Source organism: Lepisma saccharinum, chromosome 6, assembly GCF_977018435.1.
Source record: "Lepisma saccharinum chromosome 6, izLepSacc3.1, whole genome shotgun sequence".
In the NCBI taxonomy this organism is placed as follows: domain Eukaryota; kingdom Metazoa; phylum Arthropoda; class Insecta; order Zygentoma; family Lepismatidae; genus Lepisma; species Lepisma saccharinum.
The window spans coordinates 73,132,665-73,147,564 of record NC_139234.1 but is presented as its reverse complement, the minus strand read 5'-3'; the positions used below and the strand labels follow the sequence as shown (position 1 = coordinate 73,147,564).

The 14,900-nt window shown below is 38.4% G+C and overlaps 1 protein-coding gene across 6 annotated transcripts in view; it reads left to right on the top strand.

The window, feature by feature from the left end:
* Window positions 1-14,900, top strand: part of LOC145988882 (uncharacterized) — a 273,840-nt gene that overhangs the window by 168,849 nt on the left and 90,091 nt on the right. For all 6 annotated transcript variants that reach the window (XR_014441799.1, XM_083124157.1, XM_083124155.1 and 3 more), the window contains exons 11-12: window positions 128-328; window positions 4,690-5,085. Coding sequence is in view for 5 of the 6 variants with exons in the window: in XM_083124157.1 (XP_082980283.1) it covers window positions 128-328; window positions 4,690-5,085 (597 nt within the window). In the remaining variant the exon portion in view is untranslated. The remainder of the gene's footprint in view (window positions 1-127; window positions 329-4,689; window positions 5,086-14,900) is intronic.

The following is a 14,900-nucleotide window of genomic DNA, read 5'->3' as shown; positions in this document are numbered from 1 at the left end:
CTGTCGCTTTGGTCTGAAAGCTTCTAAGTGTACTTAGATTCACACTTGAAGCAGCCTCTATGCAACACTATTACTTGCACTTTCAATTTGGTGTTGGTAGTGATGGAGCCTTCTTTTTTCTTTCCAGAGAATATTCCAGAGACAGACTCCTTGGCTTCGATAGCTGCCATTAGAAGATCAGGCCTCCTGAAGCCCTCGCAAGACGATGGAATGTCCAACAGCGTTATGAAGACTGCAACCGTAACCACCGAAACCCGAATGACGTCATCACGAAGAGGCAACGAACCAGAGATTAGTAGCGTCTCCATGAAACGTGACGTCATTACAGGTAAGCAATCGTATAAAGTTAATCCGAATGGATTGAGAGTATTCTGAATACAGTAAAATATGCTAGAAACGTTTCAATGCAACCAATAAGAATCAGACATTGCTGTCTTAGAAAGTATAGGGTGTCCATAAATTTCCATTACCATTACAAATTATTACATACAAATCAAATATGATAGAAAGCTGCTGCTTCTTTTGCAAAATGTTTCACAAGGCCCACCGTTTGAGTTCTTTTTAGTCACGCTCTTCAACTTGCGAAAGTTGTGGCACTCAAGATTTCCACATGAAAGTCAATCTTCACCCACGTACGAATTTAGCATATCGGAATTCACGTGCTCCAGACGATTGGTTTACCATGGCCGATCTATCTTCCAGGAAAGGATTGATCCAGAACATTCCTAACATGAAGGCTCCAATGAGGAGGCGCATCATCTTGTTGGAAAATTATGTTTGACTTAAATGCTACATTGCAAATGTCCCTCATAGTGGTTTGTTCTGATGACCTTTTCGTACATAACCCACACCAAATTTTACCTTCGGACTTTGTTGTGGTTTTCAGATCCTCTTATCCCCGCCTGGATATCTGAGATTCACAAATGGAGCGCAAGTTTAAACAGTGTGGCTGAAGGAACACACACTGTGGGTCCTGTAAAATATTTTGCAAGAAAACTGCAGCTTTCTAACATCTATGATCCGTGCCCAACAACAATTTGAAAAGTAACTGGATTTTATGGACAGCTTGTATAAAAAATAGATGCTGAACAGTGGTGTGGTTCGAAGTAGTCAGTGTTATGCTGTACATTACTATGTATCGGGTGAGGCAGTCAAACAGGAAGATTTAAAAAATTCACAAAAAATAGAGAAAGCAAATATTAGTTATTTTTTTAACATGAATGTACTGTACATGAGTTGAAATTGCTAGTGTACCTGAAAAATGTTGTTTTTTAATATGGTGTCAGTAGGATGGCGTCCTTTGTTTTGCACACATTGTCGGAGTGTCAGAGTAAATTCGCCCATGACATTATTCTGACATATTGGTAACCTTTTTCCTGCCTGTCCTCGATACTATGGCCCAGATGAATGAAGAAGCACTCTTCCAGCAAGATGGTGCAACCAGCCCTACTGCCAGAGTGTATATGGATGTGCTTAGACTCGCATTACATGGTCGTCTCATCAGGACGTTCGGCGATATTCCGTGGCCTGCCCGTTCACCCGATTTTACGGCTCCTGACCTTTTCCTTTGGGGTTACCTCAAATCCAAAGTATTCATGGACAACCCTCCAAGAACCAGGGATAATTTGAAGGAGCGAATTCGGCAAGAGATCCACGACATGCCGTTGGAGATGCTACGAAGCGTCATGGGCGGATTTACTCTGAGACTCCGACAATGTGTGCAAAACCAAGGACGCCATCTTACTGACACCATATTAAAAAAATGAACATTTTTCAGGTACACTAGTAATTTCAACTCATGTACAGTACATTCATGTTCGAAAATTAACTAATATTTGCTCTCTCTATTTTTTGTGAATTTTTAAAATCTTCCCGTTTGACTGCCTCACCCTATACTTGGGTGTCTAACTTTTTATAATAGGAAATCTAGTTCAAGGAAGGTGTAATCACCCATCCTGAGTACGTTCACACGCGTTGAATATATCAGATTTGGCTGAACGAGTACAGATATTGCTAAAAATAATATGTAGTTAGAAGGCACCGAAATAAAAAAAAAATATCTTGTCCATTAATAGAAACTGTCAAAAATAGATGAAATTAGGAAAGAGTTGCGAACAATATTTGTTGGTTTTTCAACATCAGCAAAAATGCTGACCAAATTACATGTACACCGAGAAATTTCACCTAACTTTTTAACGGCGTAATTAGAAAATGCTCATATTTTAGAACAGTTACTTCTCTGTTTTTGGACATTTCCTTCAAATACTTAGTGAATTATCTCCATCCGTTTCTATGTTTGTGGAGCATTTTCCTTTGCGAGTTTCATGAGCTTTTTCACAGCGCATTAAATATTTTCCATGACATGTTCAGAATTTTTTTCAAAACTCGTTCAGAATTTTTCAAGACCCGTTCAAAATTTTTTCAATACGGGTTCAGAATTTTTCAAGGCGCGTTCAGAATTTTTCAAGACGCGTTCAGAATTTTTCAAGATGCGTTCATAAATTTTTAAGGTGCGTTCAACGTTTTAAGGCACGTTCGGAATTTTCAAGTCCCGTTCAGAATTTTTCATTCAAGTCTCATTCCTATTTTTTCACGACGTGCTCGGAATTTCCCATTACGTACCCAGAATTTTCTTCAAGCATTCAGTGGTTCATCCCTCCATGTTTCCGACACGTGCAACAATTTCGCTTTCGAACATGTGGCCGAAAGCTTGCTGCGTGTATAGACTGCCCATTGGAACCCATGATTGATCGCTGTCTGCTCCCGTCCATCCCTTTGGTGAACGCCCATGTGGCGATGTGTTTGTTTATGCTGTTGAAATTTAGAACCTCTTGTTCATGAACTCAAAACCATGAACCTCGGTTCGTTGTTCCCCGGGAAAGAAGCAAAAAACCCATTCCATTCCGATACAGGTCAGATTCTAAACCGCCTCGTGGACTCGATTCATTGTTGCAAACCTCTTGATCGAAATTATCGAATTTGATTTTAATTTTTTAAATTTTTTGATTTTGATATGTGTGTAAATCCAGAATGACTACTTTTTATTGTTATTAGCCTTGGAAAGAGCTATTACCAGAGTGCATCTAGTGGTCAAAGGGTTTCGGGTTCGATTCTCGGTAGGGAACATTTTGCCTCAGGCGGAGTGGTCATCATAATGCGCTTCGATGTCGGAGGTTCCAGGTTCGAGCCCTGGGTAAAGCATCCCATCACCCATTTCATAATTTCATCATTCATCCACATCGTTGCTATTAACTCAAGAAGTAGAAATGCGACGTAAGAGATCATCATAATAACAATTAGCCTAAGAGGCACAAAAATAACTTGAAACAAAGGATTGTCAAACTAAAGTTCCTCTGTTCGAATCCTGGACAACCCATCATCCATGTTGTTATTTTTATGTTTTATCCTAGTCGTCGCGACTTACCCAGAGAAGTAGAAAAACAACGTGAAATAACTATTACCAAATGGACAGAAGTACCCCCTTACAAAAACCCGTACCACCCCAACTAATATGATATCTGTGCCCAACCTTTCCTCAAAAATTCAGAAAACATTAACCTTTTTGAAAGTACAGCAATTGCTAATAATAATAATAATAAACTGCTCATGAAGCACATCATGAAAATTTTGATTCAACCAGAGATTGAACCTGGGATGCCACACTAATTGACCTACCAAGCCAACCAATTTTAACAACTTCGTTTATAATTACGTTCTGTTGGAAGAATTTTACAACATATGATGAATTAGTATATTCTTAATGAGGTTTGCAACGCTGGCGTGTGGGCTTAAAATCTCCAAGCAGACGATCTGATGCTAACTATAAATAGTATGCACGTTGTCCCGTCTCTAAGAGCCGGTCCAGGATTGGCTACCGGCCCTCCCTCCCCTCTAATTAGATGCTCCTTGTGGTGGGTAGGGGCGGGCAGCGCAAAGGCAGACCACGTCTTTTTCCTTCATCTGGTTGTGGACATCAGGGTGCTAAAGAGTCACGTGTTCGATCCCCCGGCACTGACCAGTCCATACATCACATAGTGCGACAGCTGCAGTGAGTGTGCCATGAAGGTATTCCATTCAGTTGTTGGAAGAGAATATCGCCAGGGTGGTGAACGAAAGGTGATGTCCATTGCTGAGCATGGGAACTGATTGGTGGATCGTTTAGACTGTTGTCAGTGTCTCCTGAGGCTTTTTTTGATGCCACGAACATGTTTCCAAGAATGATGGATAGATACTTGGCGTCAGATTTAAGCTGCCATCTCAAAGTAGTGCTTTTCATGTACTTCGTGGTTTTCTATGTTGACATGTAGATGTCTCTGCCTTACAAGAAGAATTAAATCCCTGATTTTTAGTGTCCAAAACTAAGAATGTGCATAGATTTGTTGTCCAAAAATGTGTTCTTAAATGTCGAACGAAAAATGATGACGTAATGACCCCTGAACTTGGAATAACTGAACTATGAACCCTTTAACGTAATATCTCTGGATTATTACACAACTTTTTCTTTACTTCAAAGAGCATCGAATCAGTCTTGAAAGATGAGGATGCAGTCGGGAGCAATAGCCTGTGGTGCTTTCGTGGCGGTATGGGCCTCTTTGCTGTGGACATATCCAAATTTATTGGTAGTGTTTGTGTTATCAACCGTTGGTTATGGACTGTTCTTAAAATCTGATATACAAAATTTGTCTACAGGTGAAACTGTGGCTAGATCTGGGGAGGAGCCTGTGACAAGAATCACAAGGACAAAGTACGAGTACAATACTCCAGAAAACGACCCTGCCGAGACCCTGACGATTACTGATGTCACAGATCTTGATGACTCTGAAGAAAAGACTGCAACTAGAAGGTCGTCAGCGTCGACCAAGGTTGAAGTGTCTAGATCGTCTCCTGAAAGGGGATCGAACAGAAGGTCTTCAGGCCTTGACAACCGCGACAGGTCGGTTTCTCCTAGCAAAACCACGTCCGAGACGAACTCCAAGGAAGTGTCAACGACCACTAAGACTGCCAGTACTGACTCCAGCGGCTTTTCCAGAGTCACACGAGGAGGCTCCGTGAAAGCTTTATCTCAGAAATTCCAGAAAGCTGCAGGTAAGTGTGTGTTATTTATCTTTTGCTTAGTTCGTACCACTACCAACTCTAGTTTACTGTGTGTTAACGTGAAAACAGTATTATTTAATTATATAGAACTAAGATTTTCTCAAATTTAAGACTCGTCCCTCGTGGCGGAGCGGTCAGCATATCGCGCTACGACGCTAGGGGTCCAGGGTTCGAATCCCGGCATGGGTGTTCGTGAGTGTCCATTAATCAATTTCGTCACATCATCACTCAATTCCATCTTCGCAAATTAGCCAAAAGTGTCACAAAAAGCGAAGTAAAATAAAGCAAGTCAATCAAACCTTTCTTCTCCTTCCAATTTCTCTCTCTCTCCGTTTTTTCTTTTGTTATCTTCCTGTCTACTATCGGTTAAAAATTATGGATACTCGAGTTTGGCAATTAACAATTAACCAGTAGACCTACGTAAAAATTATTATCAAAATTTAACTTAATCAATTCTGCGTTAAGCTGTGGTAACCATTTTTTTTTGTATGTCTTCGATTGTTGATCGTCATGAGAACAAAAAAAGTGCCGTTTTCTTCTTGTGTTTTCCAAACGACAGCTATTTTTTGAAATTCTATAAAAAAAACTGTAGTCCGATCGTGAAGAAATTTAAATGCAGTGAAGGTTGAAAGGTTTTGAATACAATTCATAATTTTTATAATTGGCCAAAAGTAGGGGAAGGAACGGCAAAGTGGCCACTCTTAAGGTTTTATGAATTCTTATCATACCTTTGTAATCAGCAAAGTTATAGAAACATAGACCAATAGTAAGTATAATAACTTTACTTCCAATTTCTATTTTATATTTTTTAATTCTTGTTGTTTAAAAATGTATACGTTACTTTTTTTTTTACAAAAAGTACGAAGCGGTCACTTTGCCCGCCTAGGTTGGGTAAAGTGGCCAGCCCCTTCCCATTTTACCTACATAGGTAAATGAACAGATCACATTGATTCAGAGTGTGTATTTAATCAACACAAGCTGAAGTAATACACATTAAGAATAAGTATTATCTTAAGTATGAAATCTTCACAAGATAAAGTAAATAGTAATTCGTAATCAAAAGTCTATCAATAAAGGATTAGCCGTAGGCCTATTTGTAAAAGTCGCACTCAAACTCGTCATCTTCTTCGTCACAACCGGCGCACTCTTCATGTGCCCACTTCTTACATTTTAAACATCTAATCAATCCTTCATTGCCTTTCGAGTCTGTCTGTTTCGTGGCCACTTTTCCCGGAATAACGCCATTACAAAAACTGGGGTCTAACGTCTAGCGTTTTCAAACACACATCATTTAAAAGGTTATTTCATGCTGATCAAACAGCACAAGAACATATAATTATAACATACTATTATTTAGCTATAATCAACGATTTGTACCACTTAGCTAAAATCAGACTTGCTAAAAAACAATAAAATGAGTTCACATCTAGAAAAGTGCAGCCTCCCGCTTCAAAGTCACAGACAACACTGACAGCATCCGTGGCGACTGTTTCGCCCGGCTCCCGCGTGGCGGAAGCACTATACAGCGAAGAAAACTCACATGGCCACTTTGCCCACCTGCACTGGCCACTTTACCCTTCCTTCCCCTATTGGGTAGTCCTACAAATACAATCTTGTTCTTGTTTTGAAGCTCCTTGCAGCTGTTTTTAAAACCCATTACCATTGTCACTTCACATTGTAAAACCGATTTTATATAGATTCTTAACGAACGGAGTAAACATGCATGTGAAACATGGCAACACAGTACGTGCTTTCAGTACAGGGCCTGTTGTGGCAAGGGGGCAGGGGGCGTGCCAAAGGTGGGTGTCATAACCAACCCTTAAGCAAGTATTCCTAAAACAAAGAACGTCAAAGGCAGGAAAAGAAGGGGAAAATGAAGGTTAACTACTAATATACGTGATATGGGTCATTCCATGTCAAATCATGCAGGAGGTGACCCTCATAGTCACCGATTTTGATGATATTTGATACACGGCTTTGCTTTTCTCCAAAACCGATGCCTGTGAAAGGATTTTGCTGAAATATGATTATTACGTATTATATGAGGGTTGTTCAAAATGTCAATTTTGAGCAACATGCCTCTTTCAATTGGGTATATCTCGGGAACGAATGAAGATATAGAAGCGTTCTTGAGCTCGTTGTAAACAGGATAGACTAGGATATTATGAGATGATCAAATGTTGACACTTAGTTAAATTTGAACAGCTCAAAACACCCCCTAATCGATTTTTCTCATTTTTCGATATTTTTAACTACCATCCTCCTCTTTATACTGAGAAAGTCATATCGTGCTGTTTCTTGATATATGGAAGAAAAATGAATTTGAAATGTGTCCTGCATCAGCAATGAACTGAGATTTTTCATTTGTGTCGCGCTAAAGGATATTGTTCAGGGACAGATGATATTCTACTTGATAATTGGCTTCCTTATGTGCTGTTATTACTAATGTATACGTTACAGTTTCCATATTTTTAGCCGCGTTCGTGTGGGACGAGATGTGGGCGTGTTGTGAAAACTTCTGTGTTAGCCCAGAAAATGAGGGGGTGGGGGACGAATGTCAGGAATGTTTGTGAAAAATTTCATTCCTTATAATATTTTATGAGAATATCTGTGAGTTAGAAGCAACGGTGGCGATTAGGAGGACTTGGGGGCAGTTCCCCCAACTTTTTGCCACGCACTATGGCCTCTTAATGCATAGTCTTGTCTAATAAGAGAAAATTAACTGCCCTTCACCCCCCAACCCCCCTAAGGTTCGGCATCCAATCGCCGCTTCTAGTTAGCAGTCTTAAAAATATTTCCGAATCATATATATTACAATATTGGGTAATGTTTGTTAGACGTTTTAATTTAAATTTTAGATGAACTGAATAATTAAAATACTACCTAGGTATTATTATATTTATAAAGTTACTGGACATGTCATTTGTAATAAATTCAATTGAACAAAATTTTATTCCTGGAGACCGCATTTTGAGATGTTGGAATGAGCTCTAATTTATATGACGAAAATGTAAGAACATAACTTTCAACTCGCAGTTATTCTCACAAAATGCTTCAAAAATGAGTTTTTCACAAAAGAATTGTTTATTTTGTAAAAATAGATTTATTGATTTAATGTGAAGGTTTACACTATTTGGAACATTTCTGAGAAAACCATACATTGATAGGTGTCAAAATTCCCGAGATATATCAAACCAATGAATCCAATATGGCGGACTCTTTTTCAACATAGGAGGCGTCAGCACGCACATGGCGATTGGCTCCTCGACCGAAAATACCTTAAATGGCATAACAATTATGCTATACTTTTATCAGAAAGTGTAACAATTCGTCAATCATTAGAGACTTAGCTGGACAGTGATCAAGATTGTGGGTACGAAGTCCTCTATTTGGAGACACATCTTATGGCGATTCTTTGATTAAATACATTAAAACTTATATCAGCTTAACACTTATAAATTAGGCTATAACTTTTATTCCAAAAAAAATTCTGTCATGTTATTTATTAGAAAGTTACAATGGAGATTTTTCAAAAAGTACAGGAAGAATTGTCTTTTTTTTAAAAAATGATTTCCTACTTAACGTGAAAACTACTGGCATTAGTGACCAATCAAACATTACATTTTCTTCGGTCCATCTAATGAGGATCAAAAGTTTTAATATATATATATATATATATATATATATATATATATATATATATATATATAACTGCTTAGATAGTTATAGGCCAGTAACTAAGAGTCTGTGAATCTGATGCTTAACGGGAAGCACAGGGAAAAACTCGTCCCACACGAACGCGGCTAAAAATATGGAAACAGTAACGTATAAATTAGCAATAACAACAAAAAATGAAGCCAATTATCAAGTGGAATATAATCTGTCCCTGAACAGTAAGTATATATATATATATTTGAAATTTGAACAGTGTGTTCAAATTTTACTAAGTTTCAACATTTGATCTTTACAACGAGCTCAAGAACGTTTCTGTATCTTCATTCGTTCCCGAGATATACCTAATTGAAAGAGGCATGTTGCTCAAAATTAACATTTTGAACAACCCTCATATAATACGTAATAATCATATTTCAGCAAAATACTTTCACAGGTATCGGTTTTGGAGAAAAGCAAAGCTGTGTACCAAATATCATCAAAATCGGTGACTATGAGGGTCAACTCTTGCCTGATTTGACATGGAATGACCTATATACATATATATATATATATATATATATATATATATATATATATATATATATACGAACACCCCCCCCTTAATTCGAAAATCCTGGGCAAGTTTTCGTGACATCAGAAGAAAATAACGTTTTAAGGGTGAGAGAAAAGAATACATGAAAGAAACCATAGAGAAGAGAGAGGAAGAGGAATAAAAAGCGAGACATAGAGAATGCAAGATAGGTAAATAAAGAAGCGAGAGAGGGAAAGCGAAAAAAAGGAGGTAATGAGACGAGAAAGACAGACAATGAAGAAGAAATAAGAGGGGAAAACGAGAAGGAAAATTCAGAAAAGGAAATTATCATGAAGATAGGAAGCAACCACGAAAAAGAAGATACTAAAGAGGGCCGAGAAAAGAGGAAAAAAGGATATATGAAGAAAGTGAAAAGGGATTAACACCACACTGATAATAATTATACATAGGGATGCACTATAAATAATTATCGTGTCCACCCGCTGATAATCAGTGATAAGAATTTTAAGAAAATCCAATACACCACTTAAGTATTTCCTTAAAAAAAAAACGGGGAACTCCCCTCACTGCAAACACAATTTTATAAATTTTCATGGATAACTAATTAAAGTAAAAATGAATGTCCATTAAACATTAATTAATGTTAGTTTTTTCGTAAATTCTCCTAGTTGTTACGATTCCTCATCTATTGTTAAATTACAGTATAGTATCAAACGTTTAATCTATCTACCTCTAACAGTTCGTGATGCATCCAGAGTGACACTTGGGTGAGCCAGATATGATATAGAATGCCTAAGTTCCTTGAACTCTTCTTTACTCGGTCATTGCTTGTTCTAAGAGTACTTTCGCTGACCTAGATACGTCTCCTTGCCGTACCGCCGACTAAAAAGAAGTTGTAGAGACATTTGCCAGCTCCTCGCCCGACTCCAGATTTAGACAACCTCCGGTTCGGGCTTCGAGACGCCCAGCAGGTGTCCTAGTCAGATATCATAGATGACGGACACCACCTTATGAACACTAACATATTAGTAAAATTATACAGAGTGTCAGTAAAACTCTGGAGAAGGTAAATACAATGCCTTCTTATATGAAGGGCCTGCCTGAGCAGACTCTTTGTTTACGTGGAACATCATAAGTGATAGGTCATGAATCACAACAAAACATCAGAATAAAATCGCAAATACGATTAAATAGGTGAGAAACTCGCTTAGTTTGAACGTAATATTTTTAGTGATTATGGAGAAGCAAGAACACACATTTGTGACTGTACTGCTGATATTGTGTCGAGATGCGTGACCTACCTCTGATGACGTTTCATGCAAACAAGAAATGTCTGCGCAGGCCTCGTATGTAAGAAGGTGTTGGCTTATATCCTACTCGCACGTCCGAAACGAGTCCAAAATCGGACGACTGCAGAGCAAGCCACGCCCACTCGGCGCTATTGGCTTCTCAGGCGCTTGCGCAGAAGGTATTCTTGCAGATAAATATTGTCCGAAAATGTTGATAGGCCCACTGACTAGCTTCTACATTAACTCCATGAATGTTACGCACATGAGCGTAAATGATTGAATAGTGGTGGGATTCGTTTGTCAGTATCATTACAATGCCGCTTATTTAGAAATAAAACGAGAAAAAATGTTTTCTGTTTTAAATTTCCACGTTCCATTCACTATTTTACACATGAAATTATATAGTTTCAACAAACAGACAACATTTTTTCAGCAATTAAGTCTAACAAACATGTTTTGCTAAAAGAAACTGATAAACAGAGTCACGCACGAAGAACGTGATTTAAGAAGTAATTATATATGAACCTGGCAGATATTGTAGAATATTTAATATTTGTCAGTATGACAGCTTTTCAAAACACGTATGTTAAATTTAGTGTTGCCCACGGGACGAGACGGGACAGGCTTTTAAAAATTCGAGACGAGACAAGATTGACCATGTGTCATAAGACAAACTAATATTTTCGAGACGAGACAGCATTTGCACGAGACTCCACGAGACGAGACAGGCCAAAGTCTCGTCTCGTGGGCAACACTAGTTAAATTGATTGTTTGTTTTTAAAATTCTGGCCTGTTTGTTGAAAAAATAGATTATTGTCAAGTGGTACAACTATTGTGAACATTGGCTCAATGAGATAACGTAAAATATTATTAATACATATATTAATTAACATATTTTTTGGGACAGTGTAATTATAACCAGTTATAACTTTATAAGGTACCTTAGACTGAAAAAATATGTGTTGTATGAGTTTGCATGAGTGGTGAATAATAATAATCATTACAATGCTTAATCATACCTGAGTTTTGGTTATTAATCTTAGAGTAATTTATAGTACTTACTTGACTTGTAATTATTCTAGCTGTGTTTCTTGAAATTTAATATACATAATGAATTCAGAAGCTTTCCATGTGTGCTAGAATGTTGATCAGCCTATCCGTTCAATTATACGTGCAGATATGTGTAGAGCAGGAGCGTATATTCCAGGCTAGCAAGGCTATCTTCGAAGCCTGAAGCCTAGAAAGTAAAGTACTGAAGAAAAATCTATTAGAAACTGAGTTAACCTGATTTCCAAAAGAAGATAATGGCGATTTTGAAGTTTGCAACCTGAATTCTTAGAAGTTGGCAACCTGAATTTTCAGGAGTTGGAAACCTGAATTTTCAGGAGTTGGAAACCTGAATTTTCAGGAGTTGGAAACCTGAATTTTTAGAAGTTGGCAACCTGAATTTTTAGAAGTTGGCAACCTGAATTTTTAGAAGTTGGCAACCTGAATTTTTAGAAGTTGGCAACCTGAATTTTTAGAAGTTGGCAACCCGATTTTTTAGAAGTTTGCAACTTGCCTGCCGTTGGGATGGCAACGTGACTTCCTTGAAGACGTCAAGAATGAGCCTAGTCTTTTCCCCTCCATATCCTAGGACCAGGTGTCATAGTTGGATTGGATTGATGTTTTAAGTCCACTTTATGCACAGGAAGGCTAATCGGGACTGGACCTACAGTTTAAAGTGGGATCCGAACCACTATGTGCCTCCACCGGGAATCGAACCCGCGACCCCTTGATTACAAGGCGACGACGCAACCACTGCGTCATCGGGGAGGCATCAGGTGTCATAGTGAGCTAGTCCAAGTCTTAATCTCTGAATACGCCACTGGTGTAGAGTTTCTAATTATTAATTCCACTGCTTCTTATGTTAGACTATTAGAATAATAGAACATGTTCCACGGAACTTTTAGCCATTGGTGTGTGTTCGAGTCAGTCTCATTACCTGAAGTTCCCGGTTCGAGTCTCGCCCATGGTGTCCCTTTATCAAGTTCATCTATTCGTGGCGATTAGCTGAATGTGGCAGAGAAACGACGTAAATTTTAAAAATATGAATACAAAGGCACTTGTGATCTGATGGCTACTATACCAACGGAAAGCTTCTGGTTCATCTTTGTAACAAGTACCACTTAATAAAGTTACCAAAATAGCTAATGTGTTTATTGATGGATGTATAAGACTGTGGAGTTATGTGTGTGTCTTGTAACCAACTACTTGCTAATATGCTTGTGTAGGGAATTTTCCATTAAAAAGACGTAATTTTTCATCCCGTAAGAACTGGTTATGTTGCGGTCTATTTCAGGGGAGGTGGAGGTGTCCCTTTGCGTCATTCGATGCTCTTTTCTTTCTCCCCTTTCAAGATGAGGCCTGCACTCGGTTCTCCTCTTGATGGTGTATTTATAGCGAGCTCCTCGGGAGATGCTGGATAAGGCAGATTACATATTGCGGAGTTAAGGTGACAGTTACAAGTGCTGTATCTTCGTATCTGTGGTATTCTATCTCCACACACCCCTCCTCCTAACGTCACGCTCGTTAAACTTCCCCCTTTTTTTCTAATCTTCTTTCCTGCTCTCTCTCTCTCTCTCTCTCTCTCTCTCTCTCTAAGTGTATCTTCTCTAATTATTTTCTGAAAACTCTCTCCTCTCTTCCACAGTGCAGCCAGGACTGCATTTTGCACACTAACGAGGCTCTGGCGCCTGGGGTCTCGCTTATTGCACAACACTTGAGCAACCTTGTGTTACGTCACGGGAGAAAGCTTTTTAATTTTAGGCTAGATGCCTACGTTGTCAGGTTAGGCTAGCTAGGTTTAGTTCTCTTAGCCTAAATAATAATTTTCTATTGTATTTTTGCTAATGGAACCTAACTTAACAGGCCTAACCTAACCTCGTAGGCATTCCTCGTCTGACGTCAGAACACAAGGTAGCAACACTGTTGTGCGGAGAAGAAGACCCCTAGCGCCTGGACCGACAACCAGTGTAATTCTTTGCGCATCTTGTGTGACGTCATTGTGTGTGATTGCCCTCTTGTCCATCTTATCAACATCTATCCTCATCTTCACGATTAGCCAAAAGTGGTAGAAAAGCGAAGTAAAATAAATCAAATCAGTCAACCTTACAATAATCCATTCTATTTTTCATCGATTTCTCTCCCCTTTACATCTTTTTCTCCAATTTTTCCTTCCTTCTCCCTCCCTCTCTCTCTCTTCTCTTTCTCCGATTTTCTTTCCTTCTCCCTCTCTCTTTTCTTTTTCTCCGATTTTCTTTCCTTCTCCCTCTCTCATCTTTTTCTTGGAGTTTTCCTTCCTTCTCCCTAACTTTCTCTTCTGTTTCTCCGATTGTCTTTCCTTCTACCTCTCTCATCTTTTTTTCCGATATTTCCTTTCTTCTCCCTCTCTCTCTTCTTTTTTCTCCGATTTACTTTCCTTCAAAATTGTGTTCTATAGGTATAATATATTCACTTGTTTTTTATCTGCACTCAATAAGTATTAAGATTTCATTCTCCGATTTCTATCCTTCTACCTCTTTCTCCAATTTATTTCCTTCTCCCTCTTTCTCCGATTTATTTTCTTCTCCCTCTCTTTTTCTATGATTGTTTTCTCCTTTTTCCTCCTCCTCATCTTTTTCTTCGGTTTTTTCCTTCTCCCCGCTTCTCATTCGATCTCTTTCTTTCTCTTCTTCTTACTAATCCTGTGCTTCCATTTTTTCCCCTCTTTCTGTTCCTACAGGGTTTTTTTTTCCCCAAATCTCTTCTCTACTTCCGCTTTTCTTCTCCATTACCAATTTTCTTCATTAACCTTGCTACCTCGCCTTTCTTCCCTGTTTATTTATTTCTTAGATTTGTTCTCTCTCTCTCTCTCTCTCTTACTTAATGTCCCGATAAAGATGTTTCTTCAATCTTCTAGTTTCGCCCTATTTATCTTCCATTTCAATTTGCTTCCCCTCGCTAATCCTTCTAACCTGCTTTATTCAACTTGAAAATTTCTCTTTCTTCCATTGTTAGATGGATATATTTCTCATCACATGTCTCCTTTCACCCCCTTCATCTCTCTTTTGCTTTTTCCCCATCGATAACTTTCACTTTCTCTCCTTACTTATCTCTTTCTTTTAAATTTGTCCCTCTCTCTCCTTGTCTCAAAAATATATTCTCTTTCACATCAGTTTCTTCTTCTATTGTCTCCCACTTTGTCCTTCTTTCCTCTTTTTCTATCGATAACCCACTTTTCGAAAAACAGTTCTTAGTTTTTTTTCAAGACTATATTCTCCTCTCAACAA